At 39.1% G+C, this 24,628-nt stretch overlaps 1 protein-coding gene across 2 annotated transcripts; it reads left to right on the top strand.

Moving 5' to 3' along the window:
• The first annotated feature begins 19,734 nt into the window (after positions 1 to 19,734).
• On the top strand, positions 19,735 to 24,292 carry LOC117821741 (transcription factor Spi-B). 2 transcript variants are annotated; one of them, XM_034696221.1, is made up of 6 exons: positions 19,735 to 21,481; positions 21,680 to 21,714; positions 22,819 to 23,032; positions 23,121 to 23,230; positions 23,376 to 23,526; positions 23,700 to 24,292. In XM_034696221.1, the coding sequence occupies exons 2-6, from the start codon at positions 21,694 to 21,696 to the stop codon at positions 24,005 to 24,007; spliced, it is 804 nt and encodes a 267-aa protein (XP_034552112.1). In that variant the 5' UTR covers positions 19,735 to 21,481; positions 21,680 to 21,693; the 3' UTR covers positions 24,008 to 24,292. The 2 variants fall into 2 exon arrangements, with proteins under 2 accessions (XP_034552112.1, XP_034552111.1); XM_034696220.1 differs by having other exon boundaries at positions 19,735 to 21,714.
• The last annotated feature ends 336 nt before the right edge of the window (positions 24,293 to 24,628 follow it).

Raw genomic sequence — 24,628 nt, 5'->3', positions numbered from 1 at the left:
CCCAAACACTGTCTCTTTCCCCCTCTTCTTTCTCTCTCTCTCTCCTTGTATATATCTCTTGCTCTCCCTGTCTCTCTCTCTCTCTCTCTCTCTCTCTCTCTCTCTCTCTCCTTACCTATTGTAGAAGGAGCGCATGAGTTGTGAATAAGCCACCCTCATTGGCCCACAATTTAGGGATGGGCTGGAGCATCTCCGGAAAGTGGGAGGGGCCCGCGATTCTCAAAACTCTTCCCTCTCTTGCTCCCTCTCTTCCTTTTTTCCCCTGTTTTTACTCTGCCTAGGAGCTCAGTGTGGAGAGAAAGCATGAGTGCTTTTAGGAGGGGGAAGAAGAGAAAGGGGATGGAACATTGAAGTGGTGGGAGAAGATTTCTCCTCGTTGGACCTTATGAATGGAAATGTGAGAAAATAAGAGGCAGTGATTATAGCTGAAACAGAGAGGAGAGAAAAGACAGGACTTGAGGATAAGAATGAAGGCAGCAGTGTGTTTGTGTCAGAGATGTGGAGGGTCAGAGTGTGTGACTGGGAGTGACTATTTGGAGGAAATTGGAATTCTGACACTTCAGCACCCCTCAGTCCCCAGAAAGAGCAGAATCCAGTGTCTCGTAAGTCACACCTTCTCAGGTTTCTGCTGCTGGAATGTCGTGATCGCACACACGCGGAAACACACGCGCTTGCATGCATACACGCACATGGACACCCATAGAGAATAACAGATTATGAGCGACCAGCGCTCACATATCCATTTCACATACACACACACTCCGGTCTATAGAGGGAAGAGTGTGGATTTGTGAAGAAGTGTCAGCTGCCCCGGGCTAAAGCCTATCTGTATTTCACAGTCTATCTGTGCTCACTTGCAGTTTTTCCACTGAATCTTGAAAATAGGGCCCCCTCCTGAGCCGTTTTTCTCCGACATAACTACACACAGTTCTTGTTTATGTAGATGGAGAAAATAAAACTCTGCTTTTCCTGATACACTTGGAACAAATGAGGTCAATAAACAGCTGGATGAGAATGCCATAAAGTCAGACTCTGCTAATTTGTTACCCAACTAAGCTATAAACTCTGTGCACCTGTAAATACAGGATGGTGCATAACTAACTAATGATATACTGTCATTTTAACAACTGAAAGAAAGGAGATCTGGCTTCCCATTCAAAGCACAGCCGACGTCACTCTCTCCTTTGTTCTGGTTTTATTTCAGTAATATCTCCCAGTGGCAAGCACAGAGCAGTAAAAAACTTCTTCAGGGTGGGGAGACATGAATTCTTCCAATTGAAGACAATATAAGAAGAATACGCACAAACTGATGAGTGGCATACATTTCAGAAATCCTTAAAGGGGTTAGCTTTAAATTACACCTCATAACTCCAGTGATTTTCATGTTTTAGTGGAGGGATTACATGGTCCTGATAAAATCTGACAGCCACTTGGGCTCATAAAATCTTTTCAAACCCCACAGGATTAACCCAAAAATGCAAGTTGGCCAACGTGGAAAACAAGGCTGTTCTCTTGGTTCCTGGAAAGCAAGGCTTAAGGAGCAGAGACTTTCTATGCACAGCACAGCAGCGGTATATTGCATGCAAACAAATGCACACATGCAAAGCAAAAAACAATAATGAAAAATGTAAATTTATGGCACACAAATTACCTCAACAGACTTTGGAAGTTACAAACTTGCAAATGAAATTGACTCTGATTAAGAGCACACAGGAAGCCTTGTGACAGAATATAAACTGCACAGTTCTAAATTTCTTTGCACCCAGTTTGAGTTTGTCTATCCCTCTGGTTGGTATGTCTGTCTCTGTACTTCCCTGTCTTTTTCTTTCTTCACCATTCTCTGTAGGCTGAATAGTTTCTCATTAATTAATTAACATTCCTATGCCACTGTGTTTTCTGAGGGCCCTTTGTTATGGCCCCACAAAAACTCTTTCAGAGCTGTTCTTCACATAGTCCCTCTCTCTCGTACTCTCTCCCTCTCTCTCTTCCTCCTCTTTGTAGTGGAATGTCCAATGCTACTCTTTCTCTCTCTATTTTCAGTGCAGAAATGGTGCGTGAATTGTTTTCAAGTGATTAGACCATCACTATCTCAGACTCACATAGGCCAGTGTTCAAACTCTCCTGCACCTTGCGTGATTTTACAGTACACCTTTACGTAAAGCAAACACACACACATTCCATACACAAAAGCATGCACAAGCTCCTCATACACCTGCAAACTCCACCTCTCCCCTTTCTTGGGTGCAGAGCTCTGTCATCTTTTTAAATGCTCTTTAATTGTCTGGCCCCAGGGGAGCCCTAAACACACACTGAAAAAACCTGCATGTCTGGTCTTCTGTCTCTCTCTTTATATCCGTTTCGCTGATTGAATTCCCAATCTTCATTTCTTATATCCTTTTTTTCTTGATCTCAAAACAGCCATGTATGGTGCTGCTTGTTGTTATAAAACTGCGTTATCTTGTCAGAATGCACCTGTTCATAGAGTTCTCATTGATGGGTGCAATGTTTTAGTTTTTTCTAGTTTTTACTGATAGGGAAGAATACAGTTCCCATATCAATCAACACTGAGGCAGCTGATGTGCCTTCACAGCAAGATTTCAACCAAAAATAGGCTGTTAAAGCAACCGTGAATATTCCAAGGCACAAAGCTAGAAAAAATATTTCTTCATCATATGAAAAAGTACATTATTTTAAAGTTAATACAAAAAACACATTTCTACAAGGAGTGCAAATAGGAATCCCACTAAACCAGAAAATTATTTAAAATATCTTTGAGGTTGGAAAAAAACACTTCTTCGTGCTTGAATGGATTTATTACTGATTTGGTATATCAGTTACATGACATGATTCTTGTTTTTATCGCTTCTTTCATGCAAGCACTGTACTCCTAAAAAACTTCCCAACTTATCCCTGTACAAAGTCTGCAAGAAGTCGGGTGAGCTGAGTTGTTCACCAAAACATTATCATAGTCAAATTGATAGTATAATAGTCAAATTATCATAGTGAAAGTTATAAACACAAACAAACATGGCTATTGTCAGTACTCACAACTGTCATGCTAGCATTATCCAGTTGTACTGGTGACCACTATCAGGAGAAGTTATAACACATATAATACTGTAACAGCTCTACTGTTTGTTACATGTTCAGTGTAGATGTTCTTAATTCCTACAGTGTTGACAGTCAGTGAAGGCATCAGGAGAGGTGTAAAGTGTGCGAGCGGGAGAGAGGAGAGACAAGAGGACAAGTTTTTCATTCATTCAAACATTGATTGATGCTTTGTTGGTTGGCGTGATCATGGCCGACAGTGACCGGTTAGTAAAACTCAACGTGTTCACGAATCAGCTCGTCATCCCTACAGCGTCGGACGGACGCTACAATACATATATATCCTCTGTAGGACTTACTAAATGTCATTAATTCTTTTGCTTGTCAGAGCCCCCGTGGTGAGAGCTTTTTAGACTCTGATCCGGAATACAGTCCTGAGCAAAGCACCTCATCGGGTCAGAGGGGACAGGCCTGAGGTCGAGCGAGAGGAGCAGTCAGTAGAGGCAGGGGAAGCAAAGGCAGGGGACAGGGAGTGCACGCCGGGGAAATATACATGCAGGAGGCGGGCAGAACAGCAGGACGGGATTTGATTGGTTTAAAATTTTGGGACCCAAAAACGGTGATTGGTTGGTGTTTTCCCAGGTTTACTCCGGCTGTAAATAGCAGCTTTTTCCCCCTCTTTTTTAGGAACACATTATGTATTGATTGCCATCAGGACATAAAGATCATTTTTACCAGTATAACAAAAAGTGTATCTAAATCTGACTACCAAGCCCAGCTTTAAGCAGGGGTTTGCTGCTCTATATTTTTTACTGCTTGCCTCAGTTGTCCCTGTTATATTTTCCATGTTGCAGTGACATCTACTCAGAACTGATCAGTTAGAAAGAAGGCAGCTCCTCTTCCCATCCCCCTACACCATACAGAGAACCTCAGTTGAAAGAGATAAGCAGTATCCTAAAGTTGATGTTGACTAATGAAGCCAATGTTTAAGGTCCTTAAAAAAAAAAAGGGAACTGCAGTTCTGGTTCCAAAAGCTCAGGAATCCCCTTTGTTACCCGTGTTAAAATGGCCATTTTAACTGCAGAAATAAACATATTTATAGCCTGGTATTAAAATTAAAGGGGGTTTGGTGTGAGTTGTATATTTCTTAATTTGTACACACTTCAAGGGGGTAAATGATTTTATTATTCCTACGATTTGAAGGTACTAAGACCAAGGTTTACACATTGATTTGCATAATTAGCAGCGGTCACAATGTAGCTGTTTGCCAGTTTAAGGCCCGCCTGAGCTTCCCGTTTGTGTTTGTTTCTTGGTTGACCAAAACTCATAATGATAATAATAATAATTATAATAATAACAATAATAATAATAATGTGCTTAAAGTTATTTGAAGGACAAAGCAAGGCAGGACTCTGGAGGATAACAGAACTAACATTTAACAGACAGGCCAGACGCAGAGTCTGTAAAATTCAACTAATAAAAGTTGTTGTTCTGCAGTGCAATGAAACAAGAATAAACACAAATAAACAACATAAAAGTGATCAATCAGATGAAGAAAGTTAGATTGAGTCAGAATTTCCAATATGGCAATTGCCATTGAAATTACTTTAAAATTCCTCTTCAGAAACCAATGGCTGACGTCACTGAGACTACGTCCATGTTCTACACAGTCTATGGTAAGAGCAAGTCTGACATAGATTATTTCCTGCTGTGAGGTGCATGTGTGAAAGGCAAGTGCCAGGAATTAGGAGGGTGGAAAGTCCTGAAATGATCTATAAAATGTTGTCGTACATGTGTGCAGGGGCCAAAGATGTTGTGTTGTTATCAGTCGTTTTGAAATAACTCATTTTCTTTAGATTGACCAAATAAAATCTTTTCAGGGCCCCTGAGAGGATTGGCCCCTTCCTTGATTGAACAAATGTTTGAAACACGCTTGCTCTCTTACTCACACACGCTATCAAACAGTCTTCATCAGATCAAAGCCGGGCACCCTCTCCCCCCTGTCCTTCCCCCTCTCTCCCCTGTGCTCTGTGGGCTGTAAACACTATCCAAGCATCGGCAGCCTTGAAGACACAAAGACAAGTAGCTGCCTGACACCTGACACTAACTTGAGAGCACTCTACCTGGGAATAAAACACACACACAAAACACACACATAAGGACACCTGAGCTCCTTTCAGCAAGAAGAGTCCATTCATGATGGAGGAGAACAGACAGAGTAGCCGTGCAATCAACCCCCCCAGTAAACACTCCATCCCACCTCACCTCCTTACACACATCCCCTTGCCGCCCCATCCCCCTTTAAAAAAACTTTTCCAACATGCCACCACATCCAACACAAACAGAACACCTTCAACGGACATTGAAATGAACAAAAACCTGTTTTGTTTGTTTGTGCATACTCTCGTGAAGATAAACACAGATGAATGTGCTGTCTCTGTTTTTGCTCATGCCCAGGCTGCACTGAAGCAACCGAAGGCTAACTCAGGTATTCTCAACAGAAGCAAGTGAGACGCCGTGGGTTGTCAGTGGCGGCAACCTAGGTGTGTACTCTGGCTTTTCATGTGAAACCACCTGAAAGCCAACAAAAGGTCCCTCTCCTTCCCTCCATCCCTCCCCCAGTCCCTCTTTTCCTCCCTGCATCTCACAGTACAAAGGAAAGAAATTAATGAAAGAAAGAGGAAGGGGGATGAGGTAAGGGGATGAGGATGCAAGGGTGGGGCAGAGGGGGTGGGTGGAGAGGGGGGGATGTGTTGGTGAGTGGGCAAAACAGGGGTGGATGCATCTTCCCCAGTGCTGTGGGACATGGTTAGTCATAGGCTGGTCAGAGCTCCTCTGGTGTGTTAGAGGTTTGTGTTCGTTCTGCTGACTTTAGAACTGCTTGAATTTCAGTATTTATATTTCATTCTGAAATCTTAAATATTTGAAAAAGTCATTGGTTGAAAACAATTCATTAAAGTTTTGGACTTCACATTAATGTACTTAACGTTTGTCAAGTTATAACCTTGAAAACTATAACTGATGATTGCCAAGATTCCCCATCATTTTTTTTCAATGGGGATATTTAGTCTATATTTTCTTACAGATACTTACAATTTCATACACTCAATACTCATTCTTCTCACTCTGCAGTCAAAGGTACAAAAACAGGCCAGACAGAATAAATCCCACTCACACACATTTTCATCTGTACATTGTAGACACTGTTTCAGCAAAAAGTAGGGAGGGAACTTAAAATTGAGACAACTAGACAAACAGTCTACGGTCTTGCTGCCAGCTCTGTGAGGCAGTAATTATGCACAAGAGAAAGACTTTAGTCAAATGCTGAAATCAGCATGTAACATGCTCATTATGACAATGCTAACATGCTGATGCTGAATATAGTTGAGTATATGAGAATTTTTTTAATTTTGTAGTCATAAAAAAGCGTTGGAAAAATTAGTCAAAGGGGATCACTACAGCAGGTAGGGTCATCCTCTGAGGACCATGAATGTTTAACCCTCCTGTTATGTTCGTTTCTCTGGAACAGTAATAATGTTCCTGGGTCAATTTGACCCGGGGCATATTCAATTACCCAAAAGTGTCAGAACCCCAAAAAATCGAATTAAATATTTTTTTAATCTAACTTGAACTCCATTACTGACCATTTAAATCAAGATTTGTTCCATTGGTGTTCTCTAATTCTCAGATCAAAGTTCAACGAGGGTAACTCACTCGTTTTTCATTACAAATTCATGTTAACTTTTTTTAATATGCATTGGAAAGCCCTAAATATAAATACAATACTTTTGAATGACATAGATTTTTGTTCATTTTCTTTTTTTCTTTTTTTCTTTTTTTATGAAGAGATGTTGATAAATTAACATGACTCCTCTTCTGTCGCATGCTGCCCAGATTGTTATGCTGCATTTAGCTGGTTTGGAAGACATACATTGCCTAAAATAGACTTTAAAAAGGGTCAGTTTGAGCCGCAACATAACAGGAGGGTTAAATAATTAATAATAATAATAATTCACAGGATTTATATAGCGCTTTTCTTAATACTCAAAGTTGCTTTACATAAAATAAAAGTGAAAATAAAACAGGTAAATAAAACAAAACAAGGACAGAGGTGGGGCGGGGGTAGAGGTCATGTGTTGTATGCTTTTTTGAACTGGAAGGTCTTGAGGTGGTTTTTGAATGATTGAAGTGAGTCAGAGTTGCGGATGTGTGGAGGGAGAGAGTTACAGAGAGCCGGGGCAGAGATGGCAAAGTTTAACGGAAACTCATCCATTGGTTGTTGAAATATACTGTCCAAATGGAAAACAGCTTTAGGAAGTTTTCAGTTTTGTTTGAAGCTAGTATACGATGGCCGATAAGACTAACTGATCAGCTACAGCCAAATAGTCTTCCTTTCAAAGACACGTGCTTTGAACCCAGAAATTATGCTACTCAAAAGCATGTGCAAAAGTCCAACATAAGTGCAATGGGGGGTAAAAGATTGCTACAAAAAGATTGTTGCATTTGTTTTGGAAGTTTGCATTTATTCATGAGTGTGCAAGTTTGATGTTTGATTGCTGAATGATCCTAATAAAGTTTGTCATCAGCCACTGTACTAATAAGAAAAATGTCGCTTCCTGTAGGGCAATTTGTAGTGACTCTATTCAGTGAACAGAAAAAAATACTGCAGTACAATCTCTAACACAAGATCTCCCAGGATTTCACATTGTTTTCTGGTAAAGTAGACAGAGTTTATTCTTTAATTAGATATAAGAAACAAATATGACTTCTTAAAGATGTGACGCTTATTTTCTTTTGTTCTAAAATCTAACAGGTTTAATACAAAAAATCCATCTTTGTATAAAAAAACTAAAGAAGGTTTAAAAACAGACCACTTAAGAACTGTGATCATGACTGAATGAATACAAAATATCAGCTGTTATGGTGCAATAACCAACAATAAACATAAGAGGGAGCTACATCTTCACTGCACACTGGACTAAACACAGGAGCAGACAAAATCAGGTGTTGAAAGTTCAGTTTTAGTGCCAAAAAATAAAATAAAATCTGCACCACGACTAAAATCTTTTTATGGAAAGCATATGTTCTGAAAGCCAAGAGAAGCAAAGTCAGTTCCACCACAAAATGCGCTTTCCCTCTTCGTGTTCTTTTGTTTGAGGAATTTCCTCCGATTTTATGAATCATTACAACAATATTTTACTTTGAAACTGTATCAGCCAAGGTTATCCTACCGTGACATAATGGATTCCTTTCACACTGTATGTTAACATACCCTGGATGGCTGAAAATATATTTCCCCCCCAAAAAAAATAATTTGAAGAGGATTGATTACTTCAAATGTACCTAAACACTTTCCCTCGCATGAAGATGTAACTGTCAGGCGAGGACAAAGCTTTCTTTTGTTTTGATCTCCACTCTGCTTGTTTTCGTTGCAGTGTCAGTGTGATATACGAGGGTTAATATGGTGAAATAGGCTGACTAAAGCAGACAGGTCCGCACCTGCATGCAGCTAAAGAGAGAGGCGCTCCACTCTGTTTGATGCTATTCTGAGCGACGCCAGTGGCGTTGCAATCAAAGGGTGTGTGTTTCTCAGTAAGTTTGTGGGTGATTGAGTGTCTGTATTTATGACTTTTGCACCTTTAAACCCTAAATATAAAAAGTTGATTGACCTGTAAATTAAGCAGTGATCACTGTGGTAAATGCTGCCTTGTCACGTCTCTTTATTTTTGCATAAGTTCACGTGAGCAGCAGTGTGCATGTGTGAGTGATGAGTGTTCGTGCTGTCTTTCCAGGTTCTGCATGATAATATCAGCCGTGTCAGTGAGGAGGGAGACTGATGTGGAATGTTAACAGTGACTGAAAGTATTGGACTGTCTCCATAGAGTCCCATCCATGCAAAACCTAGATAGTTCAAGCAGGAGACTCAACACAATAGAATCAGGGATAAAGAGTAGTCTTATTATTGTAGGTTTCACACTCGCCTCAGGAAGCTGCAGTCACCTGAAAAGAACATTACAGCTTAAAAACAAAAAAAATAAGCACCTGGGAAGAATGAAACATATCATCACTGAACCAAAGATCACAATAATCATATTAAATCATGCCATTATAATGTGTGAACTGCTCATTACAGCTTCCAGGGATGACTTTAGAGTTAGCTGGTAAAATGGCGCCATCTACTGCCAAAAGACAGAACAGCATCACTGAAGGTCAGAAAATATCCAGTGAAAGGTGCTAACTAACTGAGAAATCATAACCAGTGGTGGATGGTAACAAAGTAAATTTACTTGAGTACAGTACTTAAGTACAGTTTTTGAGTATCTGTACTTTACTTGAGTATTATTTTTTGGGGGAACTTATTACTTTTACTCCACTACATTCTAAAGACAATTATTGTACTTTTTACTCGACTACATTTCTATCAATGCTCTAGTTACTCATTACTTTAGCTTTGAAGTCAGCTCATGAATTTGTGGAGCAAACACAGAGTAAATTTCACTCAGATCATGCAGTTCATTTAGAGGTGGTAATGATGGCTATAATTCTCCATCTGAGCACCCATGGCCATATCTTCAGCCCGTGTTAGAGGTTTTTGAAATGAAAAATGATACGTATCGTTTCAAATGTTCTCCCCGTTTCCCACCCTGCCCAAACATACAAAAATTCACAGTCCAACCTGAGAAAGAGTGTTGAGCTACGTAACATTTGTTTCATTCCAGATGAACATTTCAAACTAAGTTGTCTGTGCTCATAGTAACTTAGTTTCTGTTTTTATTCCGTGGTATAGTTTTTAGAGATTTCAAGTTATGTTTTTAAATAAACAAAATGTAACAGAATGTACTCCTATGTATTCTGGACTGCACTTGTGTATTTTGAAAATACAATGTTTTTAGATTTTTTAAGAAGTACTTTGAATACTTAAGTATTTTTAAAAGGAAGTACTTCAGTACTTTAACTCAAGTAATAATCTGACAGAGCAACTTTCACTTGTATTGGAGTAATATTTGACCTGGAGGATCTCTACTTTGACTGAAGTAATGAAGCAGTGTACTTTGTCCACCACTGATAATAACCAAAACGAAAGCTCCTGAACCATTTGCTTTTTCTGACTTTTAGGTATCCTGTTTTTTTAGTTGGTAGGATTTTACTTGTATTAATTTTTAAAACTTGTTTTAAAGTACAAAGTTTAAGTTTAAGTACAAAGACATGTTACCACAAAAATGATGAGTGTAAGTACTCCAAAGTAAACTGGTAAAAAATAAAGGGGTCTTTATTATTACAAGCAGTCAAGTCCCTCGTTTTCATTCATAGACTGAAACTTAGTGTCAAAATCAAGTAAGGGGTAATGTAAAGTGAACAGGTGGTTATTCAAATTACAATCTGTACTTTCACACCGGGGGAATGTAGAACTGTGATGGGACTAAATGTAAGTTCCTCAAACTCCATTTACCCCAACAATTATATTTGTTAACTCTGTCATCAGAGTAATTTGTCCCATCCAAACAAAGCTAACAAAAGAGTAAGAGAGACGTCATTGAATTGCAGACTGTACACACCCACACATTTCTGGCAAAAATCTTGGGAAAACAAAGCCATCAAATCTGGTGACAACTTATTTGGTTACATAAGAAAATATGACCTTTTGTCTGTCAGTGATTTCCCATCACATGGTATGAAAAGTTAAGAATGACAAAGTAATTAACAACGACTATATTCTGTTTAGTTGCCTCAGTTTCAAGGTCCTTGAATTGTGCGTTCAGTCCTACTGAAATATTATACAACATACATGTGTAGAAATATGCTGTTGTTGATAACATCCTTAACACCTGTTCTTTTTACTTTTATTTTGTACCCAAACAATCTATGTCTGTCTTCATCTGGAGTGATCAAGCTGTAATAGGAGTAAAAACAGTCATCAGTTTCTGTTTCAGACAAGCCTCAACAGATTCTACTAAAATGAGAGGTATTTCATGTCATTACTGTTGGAACACTGAGTAAAATATTAAAAAAAATAAAAAACAGAATTTGAACCCTATATTTAATTCAAAATAGTGCAATGACAACATATCAAAATGTTCAATCCAAAAATACTATTTAATGAATAGTATAGACTCCAAGTAGGCCACTTTAGCACCAAGACTCTTCAGCTGTGAAGCCATGGTGTTGTAGTGTGTGTAGAATGTAATTTGGCTTTGTCTTGATGGCAGCATGATGCTTCAAACCCTGCATACAGTGTTCAGTATTAATGGTGCCTCCAAATGTGTAAGCCATGGGCAATTATTCACCCCCATACCATCATGCATGCTGGCTTTGCACAGTGCACTGATAACAAGCAAGATGGCCTCTCTCCTCTTTAGAGCAGAGAAAGAAGCGTCCATGATTTCCAAAAAGAATGTCAAATTTTAGGGGCGCTTTGGCATTGTGGTTTAAGTCTGCACTCCATATATAGAGGGTAGAGTCCTCATTATAGAGGTCGCTGGTTTGGGCCTCGACCATTTACTGCATGTCTTCCCCCACTCTCTAGTCCCCACATTCCCTGTCCCTCTTCAGCTGTCCTATCCAATAAAGGCGAAAGGATCCACAAATATATAAATGTATTTATACTGAACTGGGCCAAAGGCTTTTAAATTTTCAGCCCCGTTTACCTGGAATGATGTGCAGAAGGACTTTAAACTGACACATCTTGTAACTCTGGAGGAATTCAAGTCAATCATAAAAGACAGAGAAACAAGCTCAATTGGATCTTGTGATTGCACTATGTAATCCTGTATACATGTGAAACTGTGACCGTATTTTATTTGTGTTGTTTTGTGTGAATGTTGTGTGTTGTAACCTATTTTGTGCTGCCGTCTTGGCCAGTTCACTCTTGAAAAAGAGGTTTTAAATCTCAATGAGTCTTTTACCTGGTTAAAGAAAGAAAGAAAGAAAGAAAGAAAAGAAAAGATATATAAGAATATCAAATTTTGATTCATCAGGCCACAGGACAGTTTTCCACTCCTGCCTATCTCAGGCTCAGGCCCAAAGAAGTTGCCGTCGTTTCTGGATCATGTTTAATAATGGTTCCTATTTGCATGGTACAGTTATAACCTGCCTTTATGAATGCAGAGACAAACTGTGATCACACACAATTATGGATGTGATTTGGAGCACATAGTTGCCTGTTTTAATAAAGTGCTGCCTGAGAGTCAGAAGATTCTGCCCACCCATTATTAGTTTTTGGCCTTGTATATTTTTGTATAGAGATTTCTACAGGTGCTTGGATGTTTTATTGATATCATACACTGTTTTCATACCTTCTCAGTTCATATCATGGTCATGTTTCATAATTTGAGACTTCCCCCCTCTTAGATACAGACATTAAGATTGAGTTGTATTACACTGTTTATTACTTAAGACAAAACAAAACTCTGCTTGATAATAGAGGAGTTTAGGGAATTTTTGATGTTTCCTGTTTTTCATTCACTCTCAGATTTACAGCCTATTACAAAACCTACAAATCTACAGTTTCTTCATCCTTAACACCTGACTTCATTTTAATAACCTGTGATTTTCCTCCTTCCAGAATCTTCCTTGCCTTATTCTAAACACTGTTCTCCTGACCCGATATATCCTGAGAACAGTGTTCAGGGTATTCCCTTTTTAATTCCTTTGCCATTGTTGTGAAATTTTGACAGTCAGATTTTCATACAAAAGTCTCATTTCTCTTCATCCTTTGGCATGGCCCAGTAGTAAAGTTGAAGTGTCCTTGGGTGGGATACCAAGCCCTAAAATTTTTCCTTGTGACGTAGTCAGTGGTGTGCGAGTGCCCATAGCTTCCTCTGCTGTCAGTGTATGAATGTGGTGTGAATGGGTGAATGTGACAAGTAGTGTAAAGCACCTTGAGTGGTTGGAAAGACCAGTAAAAGCAATAAATAAGTAGCTAATTTAAAAAAAGAGTTATTCAAAATCAAGTTTAAGAGTATTTTTTTTAATAATAGCAATTTCTAAACAACATTCAGTTGATATGCACATAAAATTCTCATCATGCCTTAGGATTGTGATTTCAATGCTGCACTTTCAACACAAAAACTGAAACCACAAAACTGCTTTGTCATTATTTCTGCTGACCACACCAGCTATTAAAGATATTCTGCAAAGCAGAAGTGATAAATATCCGACAGACACTCAGACATGACGTTGTTTTCTGGGAAAGAGGAAGCCTCAAATGTGCTGTGATACAGCAAGCTCTTTCTTTTTAGCCAATAGGTTGAACATAAGAAGTGGGCTGACCATTTTTTGACACTAATGGACACTCCTAAAGGTGCAGAAATCACAGCAGAGAAAAAACCCATCTGGATGTAGTTTCCATGGATTTGAAATAATCACATAAAGCTGTGGGGTGCATTGTTGTGGTATGTTCCTTTATTTGGGATTGTGTTTTAGAGTACAATATTTGTATTATTCTCTTTAGACCTTGATTTACTAGAGATGTGGACACTTTGGACTCAAAATACTAGCATAGCTGAGGGCAGTTTGCCCGTGACTTAAGTTAGGGTTTTTTTTACCCAGAAACTAGGTAGATTGCTCCATGCCATATCTTTACACTATATTATCTCAGCCCCCTGACCATGTGGTTCTGAGAATGATTTGTCAACTCTGATATGAAATTAGGAGAATGCTTGATTAATTTTACAGGACATTTTTCTTTCTTTTTAATTTTCCATGTGTTTTCCTCGACTGAAAAACTGGTTAACTGTTTTCCAGGATGCAGATGCTACCTGTGAGTTCAATGCTAATGATCTGATGAATACAGATGCGGCAGGCTGATAGAGAAAACGGCTATTGTTTTCATCCACCCTCCCTTCATGACAACAGCTGTGAAGTGGAGGTGTGGGCCTCCATCAGGAGAATACCAAATGATCTGGTCAAGCTGTGTTTAACAGGCAGATATGCATGCATTCAGTTTATTGTGGCTTGCGTGGGCTTCCCTCTGAGCAACAGGGACGGGATTCAAAATATCCCATCAAAAACTCTTGGGCCTTTTATTGGCTTATTTAGAAGTGGGATGTAAAATCTCAGTGAGATGTTTTATTTTAATTGGCGGAGCTCAGATAAAAATACACTCTCTTGCTCTGGCTCTCTTTGTCTGTGCTTATCTTGCTGTGAAAACAGATGATTTATGTCTTCACACTCCAGTTTATATGCTATTCCGATAAGAACGTCCGGGATTTTGTGTGTGCATGTGTTTCTGTGCAGTTTATGAGTGTTTATTGAGGCCACAGATTGTGGGACTGTCTACTGGAGGACACAAACAATCTTCCGTGGGAATGAAAAGTCCTACCAGTTCCCAATCCCATGTCTTATCTCCAGCATTCCCAAATGAACGATGTATATAAGCCCACTGAACTCGGACCTCTTGTCCACTGTGCAGCTTCAAACCATATGCAAATGACCTCCATTTATGTAAACACTGCAGAAGCCCTAAGATGTTTGCAATTTGGATAAAACATTTGAAAAGTGGTTGAAATGTAGAAAGTCTTGCACATGGCAAAACGTGAAAATTTACATGAAAAAAAATGAAAAGCAAAAAAGCTGAAGTTATGGATCAGAGAAACAGAAACATTAAAATACAGCATCAGTAAATGGATAACCAGGTTACATCTGAAGAAGAGAAAGACAGCAGTAGTGTGTGAGAGCAATAGAAAGGTGGTGGAGGTGGTGATGTTGGGGGTCAACCTCAAGTTTTGCATACTTGCCAGTGTCTCCGACACAGTACGTACACCAACACCACGGCATGTCCAACTGTCTCGTCACCTGCCAGACTGTTCACCCTGACTCACCTAGGTTGCACCAGGGGCTTGCCCATGGGTGTGAACATCAAACAGAACATTGAGAGACTGTTGCTCTTAACAAATCATTGAAATAATCACTAAGTCTACCCTCAGTTTAACACAAATACATGCATTCACCAAAACAAAGTTTGTGTGTCCATACACCCCTAGATTAATTATGATGAAATTAAATACTAGTGCAAATAAGCTTCTGTTCATAAACATATTATCAGTTCATTACTGCAGCGTAAACGTTTGTTGTCACTGAAGTGGATATTAGGCCTTTGTCACTTATCACTTCACACTCACACACAAACTTGCACTCACTCACACACCTTTAGTCTGGGCGTTAAGGGGAATTCCCGGTAACCTGCATGTGTACAGGTGATTTGCGTAATCTCAGGGGTTTGGCTTTAACTGTAAACCCACTACACCTGGACAATCACACCAACACACTGAAACACACACACACCCACACACACCCACCCACACACACACACACACACACACACACACACACACACACGCACACAGAGACATGGGCCCTTACTCATCAGCAACTGCTTTACATCTTGATAAGCCCAACACTTCACATACTAATGGTCAACAGTGTTTGCATCTGTGGCCGTTAAACATCACGTCGAGTCTGATGATCAAATCTCTGTCACTATAACACACACGCATGCACACACACTGTTACACGATGTTAGTGAGAAGATGCAGATGCATTTAAAATTGACAATAACTGTGGCAAAAGGATGCTGGCCTTCAGACGTTCCTGTATTGTAAACGGATTACCTTCAAGGGATTGATAATGCTTCGCAAATTGGATTAATAGTTGTAGCTGTCACATGTGAAAGTAAAAATCTTATACCTTTTCAGTTTATTTGTCCCTTATAGATATATTCTTATAGCTGTATATCAGTCTTTCCTGTTCATTCTTAAAAAAGAAGATTGATAGAAACATTTTCAGGCTTTTCAAAAACACAAATCAGATAAATGTATCACTTGAGTTTTCTTGAGCAGCAACAGTGATCAGGTTTCACCTGTCGCACTCTGTGTTTCTGACTGAGAGTCCAATGTCTCTTTATCCTTATCACCTTGTCTGAGTCCTCCAGGTGCAAGCGCAGTTATAGGAATCCTAACCGTCACCCACTTCAATGAATGATTAGGGTTTTCCCAAAACACGTTTATCAAGTCTTTCTATAAAGCTCTTGAGAAGTGTCTTTACTTTTTTGGATGATGACTAACTGAGACCGCTGTTCCTTTAGCTACTGCTGTTCAAAAATTCTAATATCTATTTCCTCAAGCAGCACCATAACTCCCACAATTACTCTTAGTTCTGATGTAGCCTTAATTGCCACTACTACTACTACTACTACTACTACTACTACTACTACTACTACTACTACTACTACTGGGCTCTATGAATTGCCCAAGTAAAATATGCCTCCAACTTCAACTTGAACCACCTTTCTGTTTTTATGTGCATATCCCTTATTACCCAGCTACTAACTCGAGATACAAACACGTTAGCAGAAAACATTGATTAATGGGCGCGCAGACTTGACCTGGTGGTTGGGTTGCGCGCCCATGTCGCGAGAAGCCTGCTTCGGTTCCGGCCTGCTGCCCCCTTTCCAGCATGTTGTTCTCCCCACTCTCTCCCAGGTTCTTGCCCTGTCCACTGTCATCTCCTCTATGAATACAGGTGTAAAAGCCAGAAAAACATTGAGTAAAAGATTATTTTATTTATTTAAAATGATTGACTTAAACTGTATTATGTATACAGTTCTTAAAAAATAGTCCCAGTGATTCTACTGCAGTAGGCGTTCCATGCATGGAACCTTTGAAAATAAATGAGGCAAATGTCAAGACTTTTAACACTGCTACCATGTGCATAGAAGCAAAATGTGCTGTACAAGTTAAAACTGATGAAGTGTCTTAGATGAGAGGTGATGTGACTTCGATCTTCAATCAAGTCCATTTCTCTTTTTCATTTTGTAAACAACAATGACTAAAAACCCTCCGGACATTTGGGAAGAAGTGTTTTAGTGTAATCATTTATTTTACTTAGAAGAAGTAATTTAATAGCATTGAAAGCTTGATACCTAGCAGGATAACTGGTCATTTGTAATCTATTGCATTTTACAAGTTACCTGTCCAATACTGGTTACTCATACAGGTACGATATGTAACCGCATTAAAATAATACTTGCGTTGACACCAAGCAGCAACCTCCGGTCTAAAAATATGAGGTCAATGTGGAAGTGCTAAAAACTGCAGTTCATCGAGGATCCACTTGAGGCTGGCTCCGGAAGTACCGGAAGCCACATACAAATGAATTGGAAAGAGACAATCTTTACAGCAGAAATAAATATGTTTACAGCCTGGTACGAAAGTCTGGATAGGTCATTTCTCGATTAGCACAAACTGTAGGGGGGTTGAATTTATTTCTAACACGGCAATTTCAAAGGTATTGAGATTACAAGTCTTCCAATGAGAGGCACAGCTGACTTGATTGACAGGCGGGAACACTGTAGCTGTTGGCTGGGAGGCTCAAAGCCCGCCTCTTAACGTCACAATCGCTCGACAGCAGCAATATGGATGCCGCCGACGATTGGCCTCAAAACAGCTCTTCAGAAACAGATGGGTGACGTCATGGATACTACATCCATATTTTATACAGTCTATGGTTGACACCTATTTTTCGTTACTGTTATGGTCAAACAAGCTTCAAATGCTTGTACTTGTAAAGTTACCTTACCTTTCTAAGCTTAACATGGCAGTGATTGAATGAAGTGTTTCTGTGTGATCCACCTGCTGCAACTATATATTCAGCGTCATGTCAAGTTCAAACAATGGAAATACGTGGCTGTGCTGTTTGTATTACCGAGCCCTAACTGCTCAAGAGCATGTCAAAAAGCATTGAGCACACTCTGTTGTCATACCACATCGTAAAGATTATGACCCACTGTGCGGTTTGCTTTGTTACTTTTCGATGTACTTTAATCTGTTTTACATAGATCAGTTAGCATCCTCAGGGTTAAAAAGTGTGTGTGACATCATGACAATCAAGTACGGGAAACTCTCCTGATATTTCACGGAAGATAATTCTCCACCTTGCTGAACTGGTTCGCCAGCTTGATGAACTTTGCTTTAAAAACCACAGCACACTGTTTAATCCCATGAGCAGAGAATTTAAGAAAAGCAATCAGTCCAGGCAGGGATTGATCAATCAAATAACAATCTGAGTATTTCAAAAGCACATGAGAAAACATGTGCAGGGTGAAAAATAGACATACTTGTGCATACAGTTGATGCATGTTCATATTGGTGTGTAAGTGCAGGTCTGTGTTTGATTTAGTTGTATACCTTAGTGTTTGTGAGTGTGTGGAGGAGGAGATGCACTTGAGGGAATCACTGGCATTATTTGCTCAGCTGCTGCTCTGTTTCAATCCATTTTTTCAGAGATTTACACAAAGCTGTGTAAGAGTGGACAAACAGTTAAATTTCAATATCTGTACATCTTTCAAGATAAACAATCTGGGACTAAAAGCAAAAAAAAAAAAAATGTACAGCTGTCTCAAATGTAATTAAATTCACAGAAACCAGTCCAGTAATTGCAGATAAACGTAACCCTCCTGTTATGTTCGTTTTGTTAGGGACAGCAATAGTGTTCCTGGGTCAACTTGACCCGAGGCATATTTAATGACTCAAAAGTGTTAGAACCCAAAAAATCCCAATAAACATTTTTTTAGATCTCATTATTAACTCCATTACTAACCATTTAAATCAATATTTAGTGCATTTGGACGATTCACTCAATTTCATGAATATTCATGTTAAAACTTTTTCTATGTACATTGGAAAGTGATTGGGGTGAAATATGTCACACAGTTGCAAAGACACATTCAATATTTACCAATTCTGATCCCTTTTAGCCTTTTTGACCCACCAACATCTGTGTAAAATGCAGGGGGGGGGGGGGGTTTGCAAATGTGTGAAATAAACCATTTTCATTTCTGTTGTTCACGCTAGTCAAGCCAAGCAGAAGAAGTTTCATAGCGAAAAAATACTTTTAACAATTTTGTTTAGATTTTTTGGAACTTTACAATGGGTCATTTTGACCCGCAACATAACAGGAGGGTTAAACACATTAACCCTCTTTGACCCTCAACTGTTTCTTTGTGTGCTTTAGGTGTACAGTGTGCTCTGTTTTAACATTTCATGTGATAAATTTGTGCACTAAATCTTTCCAAGTTGTAAAGTCACTGATACCATTCCGGTAAGTACAGTTTGACGTTTCATCATGTGGAGATGATAGCTCAGGAATATAGCACAGCATGTAAATCTGCCTCTCCCAATACAAACACATCATATATCATCAATCCAAGGAGGTCACAGACTGCTGGCAATGCATCTGGATTGATATGACTCTGAGATACATGTGTGAACGCACTCAACAACCCCTCTTTTTTAATTTAACTTCTTCAGTGGATAAAGGTCAAAATTTTCTTGCAACCACTGACATTTCTGTTTGCATCTTCAAACAAATAAAGTTAGCAGACGACCTTATTTACATGTCTGAGGACCATTTGAGGAAATTCACTCGGAAACCCCAAAGAGAGACGACCAGTGTTCAGGACACTTATATTTCAAACTATCAGTTTTCACATTTTAACTGTCCCTGGTATTCAGTCCATTTAGAAGAAAAAAATATTGAAACAACTTTGGAGTTTTGGTTGAATAAGAAGAAAAATAATGCTAAGAAAGATTAGCCCACAAACTTTTATTTTATCTCAATGATAATGGATATTAATCAGTATTAATATTGATATCAGTTGTATCAATGTTATGGATTTAGAGGAGCTAAATATTTGTAGAAGTTTCAAAATTGTTAATTTGTCTTCTTTATCCTGTTCTCTTTTCAATCAGCAGTCTATCTGAGGTGAAATGAACAAGTTCTCCTTCATTCTAATGTGTCTCAGATCTTCTCTGAGGGGAATCCCTCTGCTCCGGCGAAAAAGACACAGATAAACTGTCAGGACTGTACTGGAATCCACGTCTGAAGTATTCACACATGACATAACACCAAGGCAGCATTGCTGAAGTACATTCTGAATGATGACATGTGTTCTAAATGTGGGCTGTGACGCAACACGTGTCCCTGTCTAATGCAATACAATGGTTTGGGAACAACATCATTTTATTTAGCAGCATGAGGAAGCAAGTTTTAGAGAATCCTGAATACAAGAGGGAGAGTTATGTTCATTAACTCAGCCTGGGAAGGTTTGAAGAGTGAGAGGGAGAGTTACTCTGTGTGTCACTTTTATTCAGTAACTAGCTATAGTGTGGCTTCTGTCCAAAGCAATATTGTAGAAATGTTGCTGATAATCTGTCAGTCAGATAGGTTTATGATCATAGCGTGCCAAGTGGTGCTACAGCACAGTCATTTTAACTAGCTGTATATCAATGTCTTAGGAAACAGCTCATGATGTAGTTGTTCACTGAAATAAGGTTGTCTTAAGTTTGAACAATTTGGTTGTCATCAACTTTGAAGCCCCTGTGAGGAGTTTTTATCTGGATTTGGCATGAGGCACTTTTATGAGCAACCGAAGCAAGCAAGACGATTGACAAGATTTGCAATTTCTATATTGTAATTTTTAATGCCTTCAGCAACAAAAGGGGGTAGGTATTAGACCTGATGATTGACAGCACGCAGAAGAAAAGCCTGTTTTTACTTTTCTCAGTACAAATATTCAGTGAGTGATGTATGTGATTGTTAAAAGATAAGAGGGTGGTATTTTTTGTGGGGAAACCCTACTTCTGCATGTACAGGGCAAGATCTACAAAGAGATATGGGTTAGCACTTTGTCCACAGGGGGCGCCACAATCTAGACAAACACAAAGTTCCTCAGAGGACCTTTAACTCAACCTGTGAAGCAGTCCTAGATGGATGCATGGACAAATAAAGAATGCAAAATATTATCACAGCTAAAATGTTGAACTAACTTGTGTTCAAGAATGTTTATATAATTATTTTTAACTGTGCTTTTCAGATTGTATTTGTTCCTATTTTACTTGCAATGCACATTTAATATATATATTTTTTTTTTACTTTATTTATGAAGTTTTGAGTTTATACAACACATAAACACACACACATACTGAACTTGTACAGACAATACCCCATAATAACATGCACTGCTTATGGATGATAATGAAAGAGTTGTGTGTAGCTCAAGCTGAAAGTCTCAGTAACAAATTCAATGTGAAGTATAAAACTAAATCCTTATTTTCTGTGGTAGCTCAGCCTCATCTGAGCAAATTATAAAAACCTACAAACACGTTTCAATTCCTTGACTTTTAACCACCTGTAACTACCCACTCTGGATGTCCTATGAAGCAGACACAAATAAAGTTCTGTAGACCACTCCCCCTTCTACACTCTCTTAGCCAAAAGGGGTTGGCCCCATGTGTGCACAGACTATAAGAGAGGTGATATCCAGGTTGAGCATCATCATACAGGTGTGCTTTCACATTCTCATATCTTCACCTTCTGCTGCCTGAGGATACTACTTCACTGGACCAGAAACAGGATTACACACCTCTGACACAACAAGGTACAGAAATCTTCCTGGCTGAGCTCATTCATTCAGCTCCTGACGTTGTGTATTTTGTTTTTAGTTTTCACATGACTCAGAATCTGTCTCTGATAAGTTAGAGAAGTATGTGTGATGGCATACTTTCATTTCTCTGTTTCTCTCACGATGTGAGTTTTGATTCTGGTGTCTCACAGCAGTGTCTCTTTGTCTTTTCAGATTGTCTTTCAATTATGTTGGCAGAAGTTGAAACGGTGAGATTATTCAAGTTATTGTGTTTTTCTTTCTATTAAGTCTGCTAATGTCAGATATTAACCCTCCTGTTATGTTCATTTTTCTGGAACAGCAATAATGTTCTTGGGTCAATTTGACCCGGGGCATATTTAATTATCCAAAAGTGAAGAACCCCAAAAAATCCCAATACCTTTTTTTAATTTAATATTTAACTCCATTACTAACCATGTAAATCAATATTTGGTCAATTGGTGTTCTTTAATTCCCACAGATCATGGTTCAATGAAGATAATTCACTCGTTTTTCATTAAAATCCATGTTAAAACTGTTTTTAATGTACATTGGAAAGCCCTAAATATAAATACAATAGTTTTACATGACATTGATTTTGTTTATTTTATTTTAGTTTGCATTTTGAATTTTTTCATGAAGTAATGTTGATAAATTAACACGACACCTCTTCTGTTACACGCTGCCCAGATTCTTATGCTGCATTAAGCTGGTGTGGAAGGAAAATATTGCCTAAAATAGACTTTAAAAAGGGGCAATTTGACCCGCAACATGACAGGGGGGTTAAAGAAAAGGGTATGACAGTAAGGTACAGTTTGCTCTAAAATGTATATTCTCAAGATACCTGATAAGTGTTAGCTGAGGGTAAAAGGTAATGTGTAGTAATAGCAGCTGGAAAACCCATTCCTGTTACGTGAATGTTACCTGTGCTGCTGAATGCACAAACACTTGCATAAATTTGCTAGTCAAAGTGTCATACGCAGGGTCGCAGCGTTGTAACCTGGCAAATGTTCAAAACACACAAGGTTCAGTGTCACACTGTTCATAGCTGCACATGCCATTAGTGTGTGATAATATTTCTTCATGATAGAAAATCTGATCCTATTACAAAAATATAAACATTACGTAGGTAATTGATTTTAGAGACACAGCTCATAAATTGATGAATGATTTTAACCTGGGTTGAATTGCCCACAACATGATTTTAGAGATGTGCATCACAACAAATGTACACAAAAAGATGCCGCCTACCATGCACCACCCTGCCAGCATCATACAGCAAGCTCACATGAATACAACTTCTGAAATCTGCTGTCCTGCTGTGTGTTTCTCAGATGGCTTACGTAGCCGAGAGGCTGTGTGGAGATCGTGTTGCCTGGAGCAGAGGGGCTCCCTCCTCTTGCTCAGAGGTAGACCTGGAAGTCATTGAGGAGTACCTGCAGGAGCACTCACAGGAAGTCCAACCTGTGCACACACCTGTATCATCTCCCACCACCATGGGGCAACAACGAATGCACACACACTCCCATCATGGCACCAGGATCATAGGTAATAGAAATGGTTTTAATGGAATGATGTGTGATTAATAGTGTCTGTTTCTTTTATCTGATTGTATCTTTTGCTTATATGCACAAAGAGAACAGCTGGTCAGGTCAGCATCCATTTATGTGGTATTGTGGCTCTCACGCTCCAAATGAGGATTACGAAGATCAAGCCCTGCCTCCAGCATGGGTGAATCCCCATTGGGTGAGTTCAAGGACTTCAGTCTTTCAGCATATTAAAGCTTTTTACCTCTTTTAAAGCTGAATGCAACACACAGATTTAGACTTTCAACTGATTCTTTGAAAAAAGGTTCTGTTTTTGAGTAATTGGCATGTTGTTTTACTATCAGGACCACATTCCATATCCCTATGAGGCCCACCCAAGCTTTGACTCAGACACCCAGTCCAGTAGCTCCCAGTGCCAGGAATACCGAGATTCATCATCGCCATCAAGTGACAGGGAAGAGAGGAAAGAATCCCTGTCGTTCACTCCGCTCTCAGGTATCACAAGTCAAAACACATGCATGTATCTGAGCGCCAAAACTCTTAACATTAAAAACTTCCAACATATCTACACACCAAACCCTTAGGAATTACACACGTTTCTGCTTACGCACATGTACACGTCACCGGGACCTCATATGCGTTTTTACATCCTCTTTCCTCCTTTGCAGGAAAGAGGAAGGAGCGGTTGTTCCAGTTTCTATTTGAGATGCTCCAGACACCATCAATGAGGAGCTGCATCTGGTGGGTTCAGTCCTCCGTCGGCACGTTCCAGTTCTCCTCCCAAAACAAAGAGCGCTTGGCTCAGCTGTGGGGCCAACGAAAGGGTAATCGCAAGCCCATGACCTACCAGAAAATGGCCCGGGCACTGAGGAACTACTCGCGTACGGGAGAGATTCAAAAGGTGAAGAGGAAACTCACCTACCGTTTTGATGAGAAGACGCTGAGGGGCCTAAGGGAAGACTCTAATGCAGTATAGGAATACATATTAATAAGCAAGATGGATATTCAGGGCACACCATGGGTTGTGTCATTTTCTGCTTAATATGATTCTATGACATGCAGTAGCAAGTGAATACTGAGTATTTATAAACCCAGCAAGGGAAGCATTTTAACTCATAGGTTTCTCTCTCAAAGACAATTGATGACATAAGAGGAAAGGGAAATCTTGGTTGTGATGCTGGCATTAAGAAGAAAGTAAATCTAAAAGGTTATCATGTATCTACTTTATAAGTAGAACTTAAGTCATTTTAAATATAGAAGACGTGGTTTTGTACTTTTTTTTTTATTCTGTATTAAAATTTTGACAGAAAAAGATCATTTCATAAATGTCTTAACAAATTAAATGATTGTGAAAAGATGAAATGTGCAATTTATTTAGTATCTATCTATCTATCTATCTATCTATCTATCTATCTATCTATCTGTCTATCTATCTATCTATCTATCTATCTATCTATCTATCTATCTATCTATCTATCTATCTATCTATCTATCTATCTGTCTGAGTCTGTCCTCACATGTTTATAAATATGTGTATAGATGTGAACTATCACCTAAGCAAACACAGATGTGCTTCTGACCCGAAGTGAACACTCAT

The sequence above is a fragment of the Notolabrus celidotus genome, chromosome 11 (assembly GCF_009762535.1).
Source record: "Notolabrus celidotus isolate fNotCel1 chromosome 11, fNotCel1.pri, whole genome shotgun sequence".
NCBI classification, from domain to species: domain Eukaryota; kingdom Metazoa; phylum Chordata; class Actinopteri; order Labriformes; family Labridae; genus Notolabrus; species Notolabrus celidotus.
The sequence above is the reverse complement of the archived record's forward strand: the minus strand, read 5'-3'. Positions and strand labels throughout refer to the sequence as shown.